This window comes from Sus scrofa, chromosome X, assembly GCF_054392235.1.
Source record: "Sus scrofa isolate SSC_HxYL_T2T_F1_AM1 chromosome X, Sscrofa_HxYL_maternal_Yorkshire_Landrace_v2.0, whole genome shotgun sequence".
Lineage (NCBI taxonomy): Eukaryota > Metazoa > Chordata > Mammalia > Artiodactyla > Suidae > Sus > Sus scrofa.
The window spans coordinates 59,774,654-59,789,959 of record NC_139401.1 but is presented as its reverse complement, the minus strand read 5'-3'; the positions used below and the strand labels follow the sequence as shown (position 1 = coordinate 59,789,959).

The 15,306-nt window shown below is 40.8% G+C and overlaps 1 protein-coding gene across 1 annotated transcript; it reads left to right on the top strand.

Annotated features, from left to right (window-relative positions):
* The first annotated feature begins 5,903 nt into the window (after positions 1-5,903).
* LOC110259173 (Y-box-binding protein 3-like) lies at positions 5,904-7,630 on the top strand. Its single transcript, XM_085007027.1, has one exon. The coding sequence runs from the start codon at positions 6,040-6,042 to the stop codon at positions 7,180-7,182; it is 1,143 nt and encodes a 380-aa protein (XP_084863153.1). The 5' UTR covers positions 5,904-6,039; the 3' UTR covers positions 7,183-7,630.
* The last annotated feature ends 7,676 nt before the right edge of the window (positions 7,631-15,306 follow it).

Below are 15,306 nucleotides of genomic sequence, written 5' to 3'. Positions count from 1 at the left end.
TTTCTGAAACTGAATAAGATAAAACTGAGAAGACAGCTTTCCCAAAATATCAAGATTAGGCCTGTTGGGGGTTTGTCTGCCAAACCTCTGATGGTGGTATAATGCTTCAGATGATCTCCAAAGTCCGTGATCTTGATAACATATGGACTTTAGATAAAAAGCACTTGAGAGTTCTGCCTCCTACCCCTCCTTGTTACTCTAATGTGACCTCAACAGGTTCCTAAACTGTACACTTTCCCTCTAATGTAGGATTCTACACCCAGGAAATGTCCTTCCTGGCATTGAGGGGGAAAAACAAAACAAAACAAAACAAAACCCTGCTGAACCTGGAAAATCTGACTCTGGGCCAGTGATGCTTTCAGAGAAAGATCTCGATCAAAGGGGGGGGGATGTAAAAATTAATAAAGACACAACTTAGAATAGATTTACAAGGAGAACCTGATGAGTAGCATTGAGAACTTTGTCTAGATACTCATGTTGCAACAGAACAAAGGGTGGGGAAAAAATGTAATTGTAATGTATACATGTAAGGATAACTTGATCCCCTTGCTGTACAGTGGGAAAATAAAAAAAAAATTAATAAAGAGAAACTTCAATTAAAATAGAGTCAGAAAAGGACAAAAGTATAAAGAAAAAGGAAATCATCCAACCAAAAAAGAGAGAGAGAGAGAGAGAGAGAGAGAGAGAGAGAGAGAGAGAGAGAGAGAGGAAGAGAGAGAGAGAAAGGAACAAAGGAGAAACATAGAATCAATTGAAAAACAAGATTTCAAATGGCAATATTTATCAATACATATTTATCAATAATTACCTTAAGTGCTAATGGACTGAATGCTCCAATGAAAAGACAGAGTGGAAGACTGGATAAAAAAAGCAAGAGCCTACAATATGCTGTCTACAAGAGACTCACCTTAGGGCAAAGGACACATGTAAATTGAAAGTTAGGGGATGGGAAAAGATATTTCATGCCAATGGAAAAGATAGGAAAGCAGGAGCTGCAATACTCATATCAGACAAAATAGACTTTAAAATGAAGCCCATAAAGAAAGACAAAGAAGGACGCTATCTAATGATAAAAGGATCCATTCAAGAAGAGGATATTACAATCATCAGCATAGAGGCCCCTAGTATAGGAGCACCCAGATACATACAACAAATGCTAACAGACATAAAAGGAGAACATAATAATAGTAGGAGAATTGAACACCCCACTTACATCAATGGACAGATTCTCTAGAAAGAAAATCAATACGGCAACAGAGATCCTAAAGGACACAATAGAAAAGTTAGACTTAACTGACATTTTCAGGACACTACATCCAAAAAAATCAGAATATACAGTCTTTTCAAGTGCACATGGAACATTCTCAAGGATTGACCACATACTGGGGCACAAACCTAACCTCAACAAATTTAGGAGTACGGAAATTACTTCAAGTATCAATGGCATGAAACTAGAAACCAAAACCACAGGAAAGGAAATGAGAAAAAGCTGACTACATGGAGACTAAACAACATGCTACTAAAAAGCCAGTGGGTCAGTGAGGGAATCAAAAAGGAAATTAAAAAATACCTCAAGACAAATGATAATGAAAACACAACCATTCAAAATCTATGAGATGCTGTAAAAGCAGTGCTTAGAGGTAAGTTCATAGCAATACAGGTCTTCCTCAAAAAAGAAGAAAAGTTTCAAGTCAACAACTTAACCCACCATCTAAAAAAAAAATTAGAAAAAGCAGAACAAACAAAACCTAAAATCAGCAGAAGGAAAGAGATCATGAAGGTCAGAGAGGAAATCAATAAAACCGAGATTCAAAAAACAAGAGAAAAAAAATCAATAAAATCAAGAGCTGGTTCTTTGAAAGGGTAAACAAAAGTGACAAACCTCTGGCCAGACTCACCAAGAGGGGGAGAGCAGGAACCCAAATAAAGAAAATAAGAAATGAAAAAGGAGAAATCTCAATGGATACCGCAGAAATTAAAGAGAGAGAGAGAGAGAGAGAGAGAGAGAGAGAGAGAGAATACTATGAACAATTAGATGCCAACAAATTTGACAACCAAGAAGAAATGGACAACTTTCTATAGACTTACAGCCCACCAAAACTGAATCAAGAAGAAATAGATCAATTGAACAGACTGTTCACTAGACATGAAATTGAATATCTCATAAAAACACTCCCTGCAAACAAAAGTCCAGGACCAGATGGCATCACAAGTGAACTCTACCACACACATATGAAGAAGAAATTGTACCTATCCTTCTTAAACTTTTCCAAAAGGTTGAAGAAGGAGGAACACTCCAAAGACATTCTATGAAGCTGCCATCACCCTAATACCAAAAGCAGACAAAAATACTACCAAAAAAGAAAATTATAGGCCAATATCTGTGATGAACATAGATGCAAAAATTCTCAACACAATTTTAGCCAACCGAATCCAACAACGTACATAGAAGATCATATACCACGACCAAGTGGGATTCATCCCAGGTTTACAAGGATGGTTCAACATACGCAAATCAATCAATGTCATACACCACATTAATAACAGTCAAAAGCCACATGATCATCTCAACAGATGCAGAAAAAAAGTATTTGACCAAGTCCAACATCCATTCATGATAAAAACTCTTACCAAAGAATGAGTGTAGAAGGAACATACCTTAACATAATAACAGCCGTTTATGACAAACCCACAGCAAATGTAATACTCAATGGAGAAAAGCCGAAACCCTTCCCACTAAAATATGGAACAAGACAAGGATGCCCACTCTCACCACTTTTATTCGCCATAGTATTGGACGTCCTAGCCACAGCAATCAGACAAACAAAAGAAATAAAAGGTATCCAATTTGGAGGAGAAGACATAAAACTGTCACTTTATGCAGATGACATGATACTATATATAGAAAACCCTAAGGACTCTGCACAAAAACTACTCAAACTGATCAACAAATTCAGAAAAGTAGCAGGATACAAAATTAGCACTGCATTCGGAAATCAGTTGCATTTCTGTATCCTAACAATGAAATATTCAAAAAGGAATATAAAAATACAATACCTTCTAAAATCTCAACCAAAGAATTAAATGCCTAGGAATAAACTGGACCAAGGAGGCAAAAGATTTATATGCTGAGGACTACAAAACATTAATCAATGAAATTAAAGAGGCTTCAAAGCAATGGAAAGATATTCCATGCTCCCAGGTTGGAAGAATTATTATCATAAAAAATGGGCCATACTACAGAAAAGCAATCTACAGATTCAATGCAATCCCTGCCAAATTACCCATGACATTTTTTTTTCACAGAACTACAAAAAACAATCCAAAAATTTATATGGAACCATAAAAGACTCAGAATTGCCAGTGCAATCCTGAGGAACAAAAACCAAGCAGGAGGCATAACTCTCCCAGACTTCAGGCAAGGAGACCTAATCAAAGGACCTAATCAAAGCTACAGTAATCAAGACAGTGTGGTACTGGTACCGAAACAGACATACACACCAGTGGAACAGAACAGAGAACCCAGAATTAAACCCAGACACCTATAATCAATTAATCTTCGACAAAGGAGGCAAGAATATAAAATGGGGAAAAGACAGTCTTTTCAGCAAGTGGTGCTGGGAAAACTGGACAGCCACATGTACACCAATGAAACTGGAACACACCCTCACACCATGCACAAAAATGAACTCAAAATGGCTTAAAGACTTAAACGTAAGACAAGACACCATCAAACTCCTAGAAAAGAACATAGGCAAAACTTTCTCTAACATCAGCCTTACAAATGTTTTCTTAGGTCAGTCTCCCAAGGCAACAGAAATAAAAGCAAAAATAAACCACCAACGGGACCTAATCAAACCGGAAGGCTTTTGCATGGCAAAGGAAACAACAACAACAACAACAACACCAAAAAAAAAAAAAAAAAAAAAAAGAAAGGAAGAAAACCTACAGCTTGGTAGAAGTTTCAAATGATGCACTGAGAAGGGTGTAATCTCTAAAATATGCAAACAACTTTTACAACTCAACAGCAAAACAACAACAACCCAATTGAAAAATGGGCAAAGGAACTGAATAAACATTTCTCCAAAGAAGGTACACAGATGGCCAACAAGCACATGAAAAATGCTCAACATCACTGATTATTAGAGAAATGCAAATTGAAACTACTATTAGGTAGCACCTCACACCTGTCAGAATGGCCATCATTTGTAGGTCTACAAATAACAAATGCTGGAGAGAGTGTGTAGAGAAGGGTACCCTCCTACACCATTGGTACAACCACCATGGAAAACAGTATGGAGGTACCTCAGAAAACTAAATATAGAACTACCACAGGACCCAGCAATCCCACTCCTGGACATATATCCCAACAAAGCATTCATTGAAAAAGATACATGCACCCGTATGTTCACTGCTGTACTATTCACAATAGCCAAGACATGGAAACAACCTAAAGGTCCATCGACACTGAGAAGATGTGGTATATATACACAATGGAATACTACCCAGCCATAATAAAGAACAAAACAATGCCATTGGCAGCAACATGGATGGAACTAGAGACTCTCATACTAAGTGAAGTGGGTCAGAAAGAGAAAGACAAATACCATATGATAGCACTTATATCTGGAGTCTAATATACGGCACAAATGAATCTTTCCACAGAAAAGAAACTCATGGACTTGTGGTTGCCAAGGGGGAGGGGGAGGGGGAGGGAGTGGGATGTACTGGGAGTTTGGGGTTAATAGAGGCAAACTATTGCCTTTGGAATGGATAAGCAATGAGATCCTGCTGAATAACACAGGAGACTATATCTCCATCATTTGTGATGGAACATGATGGAGGCTAATGTCAGAGAAATAATATATCTATTCTGTACATATATGACTGGGTCACTTTGCTGTACAGTAGAAATCCACAGAACACTGCAAATCAATTACAATGGAAAAAATAAAAATCACAAAAATGTGTCTACACACACACACACACACACACACACACACACACACAAACACACCTTTCCAGGTTCTTTTCTACTATAGGTTATAAAGTATTGAATAAAAAAAAAAAAATAGAGCCAGGAGGCCAGAAGGGAGAACTCTCACACCCTCTGATGATAGCAGAGCCCAACAGGAAGAAAAAGAGACTTTCCTCTTTTGGTCTGGAAAGAGCACAGCCAATGAGAGGGTGTCAGGATTCAGCCAACGAAAAGCCACCGCATTTCAAATGCTCAGTCTCCAATGAGCACTTTGTCTATTATAGCTTTCCCAACTTCCTCTCTTTAAAAGATTTATCCTCTCCCTGTTGGCTCAACATGGCTCCAGACTTTGAGTTGGAAGTCTTTGTTGATCTGGAATAAGTCCGGTTTTTTTGTTTGTTTTGGTTTTGGTTTTTTGAGCAATACCTGACGGTCTATTTGTTGCAAGAAAACATAATCTTTAACAGTAGTCTGGATAAAGCTGCACCAGTTTAGTGTTCTCTCAGTACTGGCATTGTAACTCTGGCAGCCTTCCTTTGTCCCCATGTAGGAAAGCAAAAACCACAGCAAGCAACTTTGACTGGGTCTTAATATCATGCAGTTGTCATTTTGCCTCAAGTTACTCAAACCAAGTGAGAGAGAAAGATGGAAGGTGGCTCCTCTCTTCACATCCACTCAAGCAAGCAAGAGCGTTTTCCAGACCACTCCCTAGAGCTTCGAGTGTGCCTACTTCCCACCGGGAACCACGAGGTGCTGTGATGTGGTGGCAGGCGCATAGGGCATACCGCAGCTTCCCCACCCCCCAGCTCGAGCCTCCTCTAGGACCCCATTGAGACGTCACCGCGGTAGGTTTTGTTTGGTCTGCGTCCTGTTGCCCCAGGAGACGAGATGCCACAGGCCTCTCCAGGAGTCTCAGAGTGACGCCAGAGAGCCCTTGGCCTTGACTCACAACCCTCCCAGAGAGGCTCCTGCCTCCAGCGCGAGCCCCCTCCCCCACCTTCCAACCTCGGAAGGCCAAATTACCCTCGGATTCTCTGGGAAAGGAGAGCAAGAACGGCCTCATGAGTGAGGCAGGAGAAGCCACCCTCACGGAGGGGGCCGCTTCTGTCTCCCCTCAAGCCACGCAGAAACACCTGGCATCCTTGGGAGGCGGAAATCCTCCCCAAGTCTTAGGTGAAGGCAACTTCGGCGGCGATGAGATCCCCAAGGCCACCGCGGCGGGCGCCAAGGTGCCCAAGAAGGTTATCGCTAAGAGGGTGCGAGGCTCTGTGAAGTGGTTTAACGTGAAGAATGGGTACGGTTTCATCAGCAGGCATGATACCCAGGAAGATGTGTTTGTTCACCAGACGGCCATTACCCGTAATAACCCTCACAAGTACCAACGCAGCGTGGGCGACGGCGAGACTGTCGAGTTTGACGTGGTGCAGGGCGAGCGGGGCACTGAAGCCGCTAACGTGACCGGGCCAGCAGGCACACCAGTGGAGGGCAGCCGCTATGCCGCTGACCGCCCCCGCTTCCGCCGGGGCTTCTACATCCCCCGCCGCGCGCCACCATCACGGGGTCCCAAGGGCGCTGAGGACGACGACGTTGACGAAGGCGAGGGCAGTGGTGAAGACTTCACCGGGGCCCAGGGCCTGAGGCGCCGCCTTCCTGGCCGCGCCCAAGACCAAAGGCTGAGGCGCTTCCCTCCCTTCCGCAGGGCCCCAGCCGTGACCCGCCGCCCATCAGCGCTGGCTACCACCAGCGGCCCACGGGCCGCCCACCTGCCTGTTTCCGTCTCAACAAGGTCCGAGGGCGAGCCGCGACGAGGACCCGGCCCGAGCTACCTGCTAAGTCGCCCTAGGGGCCGAGGCACCACTCTTGGTCCAAGACCCTCACCAGGCGTCTCTGAGGAGCTGGAAGCAGAGCAGAAGGAAAGCCGGCGCGACGCTGCTGGCGATTCGCAGCAGAGTACCCCTCCACGCTATGGATCCCACAGCCCCAATAATCCGCGCCGCCGCCCGCAGCAGGCGCCTGGCGCCCAAGGCCAGGATCTCGAGGGAGGAGAGGGCAAGATCAGGAAGAGCCCTGCTGAAATATCTGCTTCTGTCACTGTGGCCAAGAAGAGCAGCTCGGCTGAGGAGGAGCAGGAGGAGGGGGTCATGGATGCCCCCTCTGCCTCAGGGGCCGAGGAACAGCTCTGGCTACAGGTGATGTCCCCTTGAGGAGATGATGCCCTTTGACACAGTCCAAACATCCACACTGACTGTTAGATTTGTGCCCTGAGAAAAATATATGCCCCTTCCCCAAGGTTTGAGAATAAATCACAAGACCCATGTATTTCTAAATTGCCTCATACCATCTGCCTTAGTGGTTCCTGTAGACACACACACACACACCCACACACACACACACACACACACACACACACCACTCACACTCACACACCACTCACACTCACACTCCCGAATCTATTCTTTTTAAAGATCTGACCAGGACCACAGCTATTATTCTGCATCCCCAGGTGAATTAGTTGAAGTACTTTTAACATCATTTTTTATTTTTAATACAAAAACAAAGACTACCTGATAATTGAGGATTATCTGACATTGTGATATTACTCACCTGAGTGGTCATTTTCTCAATAAAACATTTCATGTTGCCTTTATCTGCTATCACTGTTGTCTGAAATTTCTTTTAAACCTGCCAGCATATACCTGTGTTTTGAGATAGTCCTTTCAATAATTTTTTAGAATAAGTTTTTCACAAAGATCATACCTATTCTCTTTACAACTCATGAATTTAGGAGGAGTTTTGGACTTACAGGTTGAACTTTTCAGGGTATCCCCATCACTTTTTCTTTCATCCTCTTCCCCTGCCCTGCCATTTGTGCAATAAATCTGGAGGGTGGGCCCAACTACCCACACTTACTGCTTTAGGTAGTACTCTATGAGGAAAAGCACAAAAAGCTGAGCAAAACAGCATGACATGTAAAGAATGTGGCTCTCTGGAAAGAGAATTCTCCTCTTCGGTTTTTTTTTTTCTTTTCTTTTAATGAACTCATTCTGATACCATTTAAGTATTTAAAAGAAAATGGGCATGAAGGACTGGGAGTGGAGGAAACGGGGAGATGCTGGTCAAGGGATGCAAACTTTCAGATGTAAGATGAGTAAGTTCCAGGGACCTAATGTACAGCTAACAATACTTTATAGTTAACAATATACTTTATACTTTATCGAATACTTTATACTTTATCAAATACTTTATATATTTTAGATATATATTTATATCCTTTATACTTTATCGAATACTTGAAAGTTGACATGAGCATACAGCACTAATGTTCTCACCATGACAACAACAACAAAATGCTAATTATGTGAGGTGAAGGGTGTGTTAATTAACACTTTGTGGGAAACATTTCACAATATAAACCTGTATAAAATTATCACATTGTGCATCTAAACTTACACTATGTTATATGTCGGTTATATCTCAATAAAGCTGGGGGTTGGGGAAACTGAAGGAAAAAAAATAGAAAGCATGGAAGCAGGTACAAATTTTTTTGTGCATACCTCTGTAGCTGAAGAGAAACACCTAGTCTGTGGTTTTCACCTATACTTCCTGATTGAGTTCACCCAGGGGGCCTGTGGAGGATTGCTGGAAGACCGAGCAGGTATGGTTCAGCCCACCTCAGCACCTTTCCCTTCAAACGGAGAAGTTCTGACTGGGTCTGTCATCCCTATCCTGGTTTTCATTGGAACATATGGTAGCATTGGTGGATGGGAGGCAGGAGTTGGGTTGGGGAGAGGGGGAAGTGAGGGATCAATAAATTTGAAACCAACAGGGGTCTTTAAAACCTCATTTTATAGATTAAGGGAATCGGATTGATTGTAAGTAGCAAGATCAAAATACTGTTCCCATTTAAATGTTGAGGCATTTTACACCACATTATAGGCTAGCGTAAGGTATTTGGAGGGTGAGTATTCAATCATTAATTATGGCTAAATATCCTCAATCAATTCAAGTAGAAACAGTAGCAACTCCCTTGTTCAGAGAATATGTGAGTGCCCACTTGTGCCAGGCACTTGGCCAGGCACTAGGAGTTGCATCGTGATGAAGAAGATGGTCCCTTCTCTCAAGGAGCCCATATCCTAGTGGAAAGTGAGACAAAACTGGTGATGACTCCACAATGGTGGAGTTAACTAACACAGGATGTGAGAGGAAACACAGGTGACCCAGATGGTGGCAGTGTTAGTTCCAGGCTAGAGCAACCACTACGTGGACACTTGAATTCAAATTTACATCTAGCAGTCATCACAGAGTTAAGATTTGATAATGTCGTGTCAACATACAGCTAGAAGTTTTTCCTCCAGACTCCTAGCCCAGTGTGCTTCCCACTTATAGCTGCTGACTTCTTCAGAGACTATTTAGAGTGCACCAAAAATCACTAAGCATAAGAATTTACACTGACACACAGCACCGAGAGAGAGAGAGAGAGAGAGAGAGGCAGAGAGAGAGGAGAGAGAGAGAGAGAGAGGAGAGAGAGAGAGAGAGAGAGAGGAGAGAGAGAGAGAGAGAGAGAGAGAGAGAGAGAGAGAGAGAGAGAGAGAGGAGAGAGAGAGAGAGAGAGGGCAAAGAATTGAAGCAAGACTAAACCTGCTATGATTAGGAAATAACTCAGATCCCTCTGGGATGCCTTTTCACGCCAAAGAACAGGCATGGATATGGTGTGAGGGGAAATGTTTTCCATACATACAGGTTGAGTTCATAGACTGCTCCCTGCTATGTGAGGAGAGAGTGCATGAGGAGATAGTAGATTGGTCAGCCTGGCAATGGGAGGCCTCACGTTGGAGGAATGGAGGCCATAAGGGGCCAAACTAAGGGATCTTGAACTTTTCCCTGCTCACAAAGGTGCCTGACAGGATCCATTAAGGGGAGGTGATGTGGTGATTGCTGGCTGGACATGGTGATTGATGGATGGAGGTGGAGTGGGGAGGACTGAAGTGTAAAGAGGCTGGTCACAGAGGTATGTATCTGGGGGTGGGTGAATATATTTAGCTGACGATGGGAACGTTCTGCTGTTTTTCCTAGCTGCTCCAGAATTTAGGCATACTTAACTAAGGGCAACTCCAGCAGCCCAACAGGAGGCAAAGGGTATCACCTAAGACATAACAGAGAGATGCCTGGGATGTCTCCAGAAAACTTTGATTTAAAACAAAAACAAAACAAAAACTATATCCCTCGTGCTAATCCTCTTTCCTCTCTGAACGCCACAGAAGGCAAATATCTGTGGATGCAGAGTTCTAAAGTACAGGGTCTCCTTCAAAGACAAGATAAGGGACTTATGCATTAACCATGTTATTCTACAAACAGCTGCACTATGTCCTAAGGGTACCCCCTTTGATATCACTAAGAAGATAACCTCGTCATTGCCTATGCCTGTTCTTGCCCCACTAGTCTTGTCACCTTCCTTAGTCCCACTAATACTAATCTCGTCACCTTCCTTAATAAAAGTCATGTGGGCTAAAGCCTAGGCGCCTTTTGTTCTGCGAAACAGAGTGCCTCCTGGTCTCCCACTTTCTAAATGTAAAGTAGTCTTGTGTGTTGTGTTATACCACACGGTCCCTCTTCCAGGATCCCCCACTGCCCTGCAGCGCTGGACGCGGCACTGCTCCCACTTCATGTACCAGATATTACTTGGTTTTCTTGAGTGAAAAAATGTGAATTTAGCGGCTATCTTTGTTTGAGTCATTGAAAGGTGACACACCCAGCCTAAAGCCTTTAATAATAACAGGCCTCCTTAGACACCATTGACTGGGAGACTCTGCACCAGAGAACATGAGTAGGAATGCTGTATATACGTACATTAGAGCATCATCCCAGAACGCCTGTCCTATTTATTATAATTGAATTTAAAGTCAAGGGAATGAGATTCTTCAACTTCCTAAGAGAAAGTTGGATCATGACTCTGAAGTAGAACCCCCAACAACAATCCATTTCCTTCGTGGGACTTGCAATACCAACAGAATGGCACCTTGTAGCTGATCTGGATCACATCATGAATCCCCTTGATGTTGGAGGGGTGCCAACTGGTATTTCCTTTTTCTCTTTTGTAGTTGGAGCTATCTGCTCCCATGCCACTGCCACTATTGACTGGTTGGCTGAGTTCTGTTTTATATATATAGATCTAGATCTAAATCTAGATATGTAAACACACACACGTGCATATATATTCATATATACACATATATGAGTGTTCTGTTTCATATACACACACACACACATACACAAAGGGCCATATATACATACATGTGTGTATATGTATATATATACACATATGTGTGTGTATGTATATATATACACATATGTGTGTGTGTATGTATATATATATATACACATGTATATATATATATACATACACACACACATATATATAAAACATTTACATATATATATATAAAACAGTTCAGGGTGTACATCATAGTGATTCAAGTATTTGTGCAGATCGTACTCTATTATAGCTTATTACAAGATAGTGGCTATGATTTCCCTTGTTATACAGTATATCTTGTTGCTTATCTATTTTAGACACAGTAGTTTATATATGCTAATCCCACATCCCTTAACTTCTCCCTTTCCCCTCTCCTCTCCCCTTTGGTAACTACAAGTTTGCTTTCTATATCCGTGGGTCTGTTTCTGTTTTGCATATACATGTGTTTACATTATTTTTCTTTTTCTTTTTATTAATATTTTAATGAACAGTGCCTCACTTTGATTCTATGTATTTTTTAATATTACTCAATGAATTTATGACATTTATAGTTGTACAATGATCATCACAACCCAATCTTATAACATTTCCATCCCAAATCCCCAGCATCCCCTGCCCCCCTCAACCTCTCTCCTTTGGAAACCATAAGTTTTTCAAAGTCTGTGAGTCAGTATTTGTTCTGCAAAGAAGTTCATTATACATATACAAGAAAATACATTATTTTTCTTTTTTTGCATTATATGTTTTTTCAAAGTTTTATTGAAGTATAGTTGATTTACAATATCATGATAATTTCTGTTGTACAAAAAAGTGATTCAGTTATACATGTACCCACAACCCTTCTTTATCAGATTATTTTCCCATATGGACCATCACAAACTATTGGGTAGAGTTCCCTGTGCTATACAGCAGGTCCCCAGTGGCCAATCATTCCACATACCACAGTGTGCATATGCCAATGCCAAACCCCTAGTCCATCCCTTCCCCTGCCACCAGTCCCCTCTGGTAACCATAAATTTGTTTTTAAAGTCTGTGAGTCTATTCTGCAAATAAGCTCATTCGTATCCTTTTTTCAGATTCCACATAAAACTGATAGCATATAATGTTTGTATGTTTGGGGATTAGTCCGTTTTCAGTTTTATCATATGCAGATATTTTCTCCCTTTCTGTGGGTTGTCTTTTCATTTTGTTCATAGTTTCCTTTGCTTTGCAAAAACTTTTATGTTTAATTAGGCACCATTTTAATAATTTTGTGTTTATTTTCATTATCCTAGGAGGTGGATCTGAGAAGATATTGCTGTGGATTATGTCAGAGAGTATTCTGCCTATGTTTTGCTCTAAGAGTTTTATAGTATCCAGTCTTACATTTAGGTTTTAGTCCATTTTGAGTTTATTTTTTCTCTGGTGTTAGAGAATGTTCTAATTTCATTATCTGACATGTAGCTGTCCAGTTTTCACTGCACCACTTATTGAAGTGACTTTCTTTTCTCCCCTGTATCTTCTTGCCTGATTTGTCATAAATCTGTTGTCCATAGGTACATGGATTTATTTCTGGGATTTCTATCCTGTTCCATTGATCTATATTTCCATTTTTTTGTGTGTGTGTGTTGTTTGTGTGTGTGTGCGTGTGTGTGTCTGTGTGCATGCCAGTACTGCACTGTTTTGATGACTGTAGTTTTGTAGTATAGTCTGAAGTCAGGGAGCCTGATTCCTCTGGCTCAATTTTTCTTCCCCAGGATTTCCTTGTCTTTTCAGTGTCTTTTGTGTTTCCATACTAATTTTTTTATATAATGATTTTTATCTTTTTCCTTTATAGCTGGTTTACAGTGTTTTGTCAATTTTCTACTCTACAGCATGGTGACAAAGTTACACATACATGTATCCATTGCCTCCTTCTTCCTGAAAACACACTTAGTATCCTGGGGATAACAAATTTTTTTTTGTCTTTGTTTTTAAGGCCACACCCATGGCATATGGAGGTTTCCAGACTAGGGGTCTAATCAGAGCTGTAGCTGCTGGCCTACACCACAGCCACATCAATGCCAGATCCAAGGGAGCTGTGTCAGCTCATGGCAATGCCCACCCTTAACCCACTGAGCGAGGCCAGGGATCAAACCCACAACCTCATGGTTCCTAGCAGGATTCAATTCCGCTGTGCCACAATGGGAACTCCTCCATACAAATTTTAACATTTTTTGTTATATTTCTGTGAAAAGTGCCATTGTAATTTGATAGGGATTGCCTTGAATATGTAGATTGTTTTGTGTGGTATAGTCATTTTGACAATATTCATTCTACCGATCCAAAAGTGTGGTGCATCTTTCCATCTCTCTGTGTAGTCTTTGATTTCTTTCATCAGTGTCTTATAGTTTTCAGAGTATGGATCTTTTGGCTCTTTAGGTAGGTTTATTCCTAGTTATTTCATTCTTTTTGATGTGATGGTAAATGGGATGGTTTCCCTAATTTGTCTTTCTGATATTTCATTGATAGTTTATAGAAATGCAATCAATTTCTGTGTATTAAGTTGTATCCTGCGACTTTGCCAAATTCATGGAGGAGCTCTAACATTTTTCTGGTAGTATCTTTACGATTTTCTAGGTATAGCAAACAGTAATAGTTTTATTTCTTCTTTTCCAATTTGGATTCCCTTTATTTCTTTTACTTCTCTGAATGCTGAGGCTAGGACTTCCAAAACTATGTTGAATAAAAGTGGCAAGAGTGGAAACCCTTGTCTTGTTCCTGATCTTGGCAGGAATTCTTTCAGATTTTCACTGTTGTGAATAATGTTCACTGTGGGTTTATTATGTTGAGGTAGGCTCACTCTATGCCCACTTTCTGGAGGGTTTTTATAAGAAATTGTTTTTAGATTTTGTCAAGAGCTTTTTCTGCTTCAATTTGTTTATGTAGTGTATCACACTAATTGCTTTTCAGATGTTGAAAAATCCTTGTATCCCTGGGATAAATCCTGCTTGATCATGGTGTATGATCCTTTTAATGAAGTCAGTTTGTTAGTATTTTGTTGAGGATTTTTACATCTATATTCGTCAGTGAGGCTGGCCTCTAATTTTCTTCTTTTGTAATGTCTTCGTCTGGTTTTGGTATCAGGGTGATGGTAGTCTTATATAAGGAGCTTGGGAGCATTCCTTCCTCTTTAATTTTTTTGGAATATTTTCAGCAGAATAGGTATTAACTGTTCTCTGGATGTTTAAATGAATTCACCTGTGAAGCCATCCAGTCCTGGACTTTTGTTTTTATATAATTTTTAAATCAAAAAGTGAAGTTTCAATTTCAGCACTTGTGTCAATTCATCTTTTCTATTTCTTCCTGGTTCAGTCTGAAAGATTGTAGCTTTCTATGAATTTGTCTATTTCTTCTAGTTTGTCCATTTTATTGACATATATTTACTTGTAGTAGATTCTAATGATCCTCAGCATTTCTGTGACCATTTAATGTCTCCTTTTTCATTTCTAATTTTAATGATTTAAGCCCCCTCCCTTTTTTCTTGATAAGCCTGGCTAAGTGTTTATCAATTTCATTGATCTTTTCAAAAGATCCAGCCTTTAATTTCATTGATGGTTTCTATTGTTTTCTTTGCTTCTATGTCATTTATTATCAAAAAGTCTACAAACAATAAATGCTGGAGATGGTGTGCAAAAAATAGAACCCTCCTATCCTACAGAGTTGGTGGGAATGTAAATTGGTACAACCACTAAGGAAAACAGTATGGAGCTTCCTTAAAAATACTGCAAATAGAACTATCATATTATCCAACAATCCTAATCCTGGGCATCTATCCAGAGAAAGTCATAATGTGAAAACATAACATGCACCCCAATGTTCATTACAGCACTATTTACAACAACCAAGTCATGCAAGCAACCTAAATGTCCACTGATAGAGGAATGGATAATGAAGAAGTGCTACATTTATGTCAATGGGCTATTACTCAGGCATATTAAAGAATGAAATAATGTTGCTTGCAGCACCATGGATGGACCAAGAGATTTTCATACTAAGTGAAGTTAGTCAGAAAGTGAAACACAAACATTATATGCTATCAGTTTTATGTGGAATC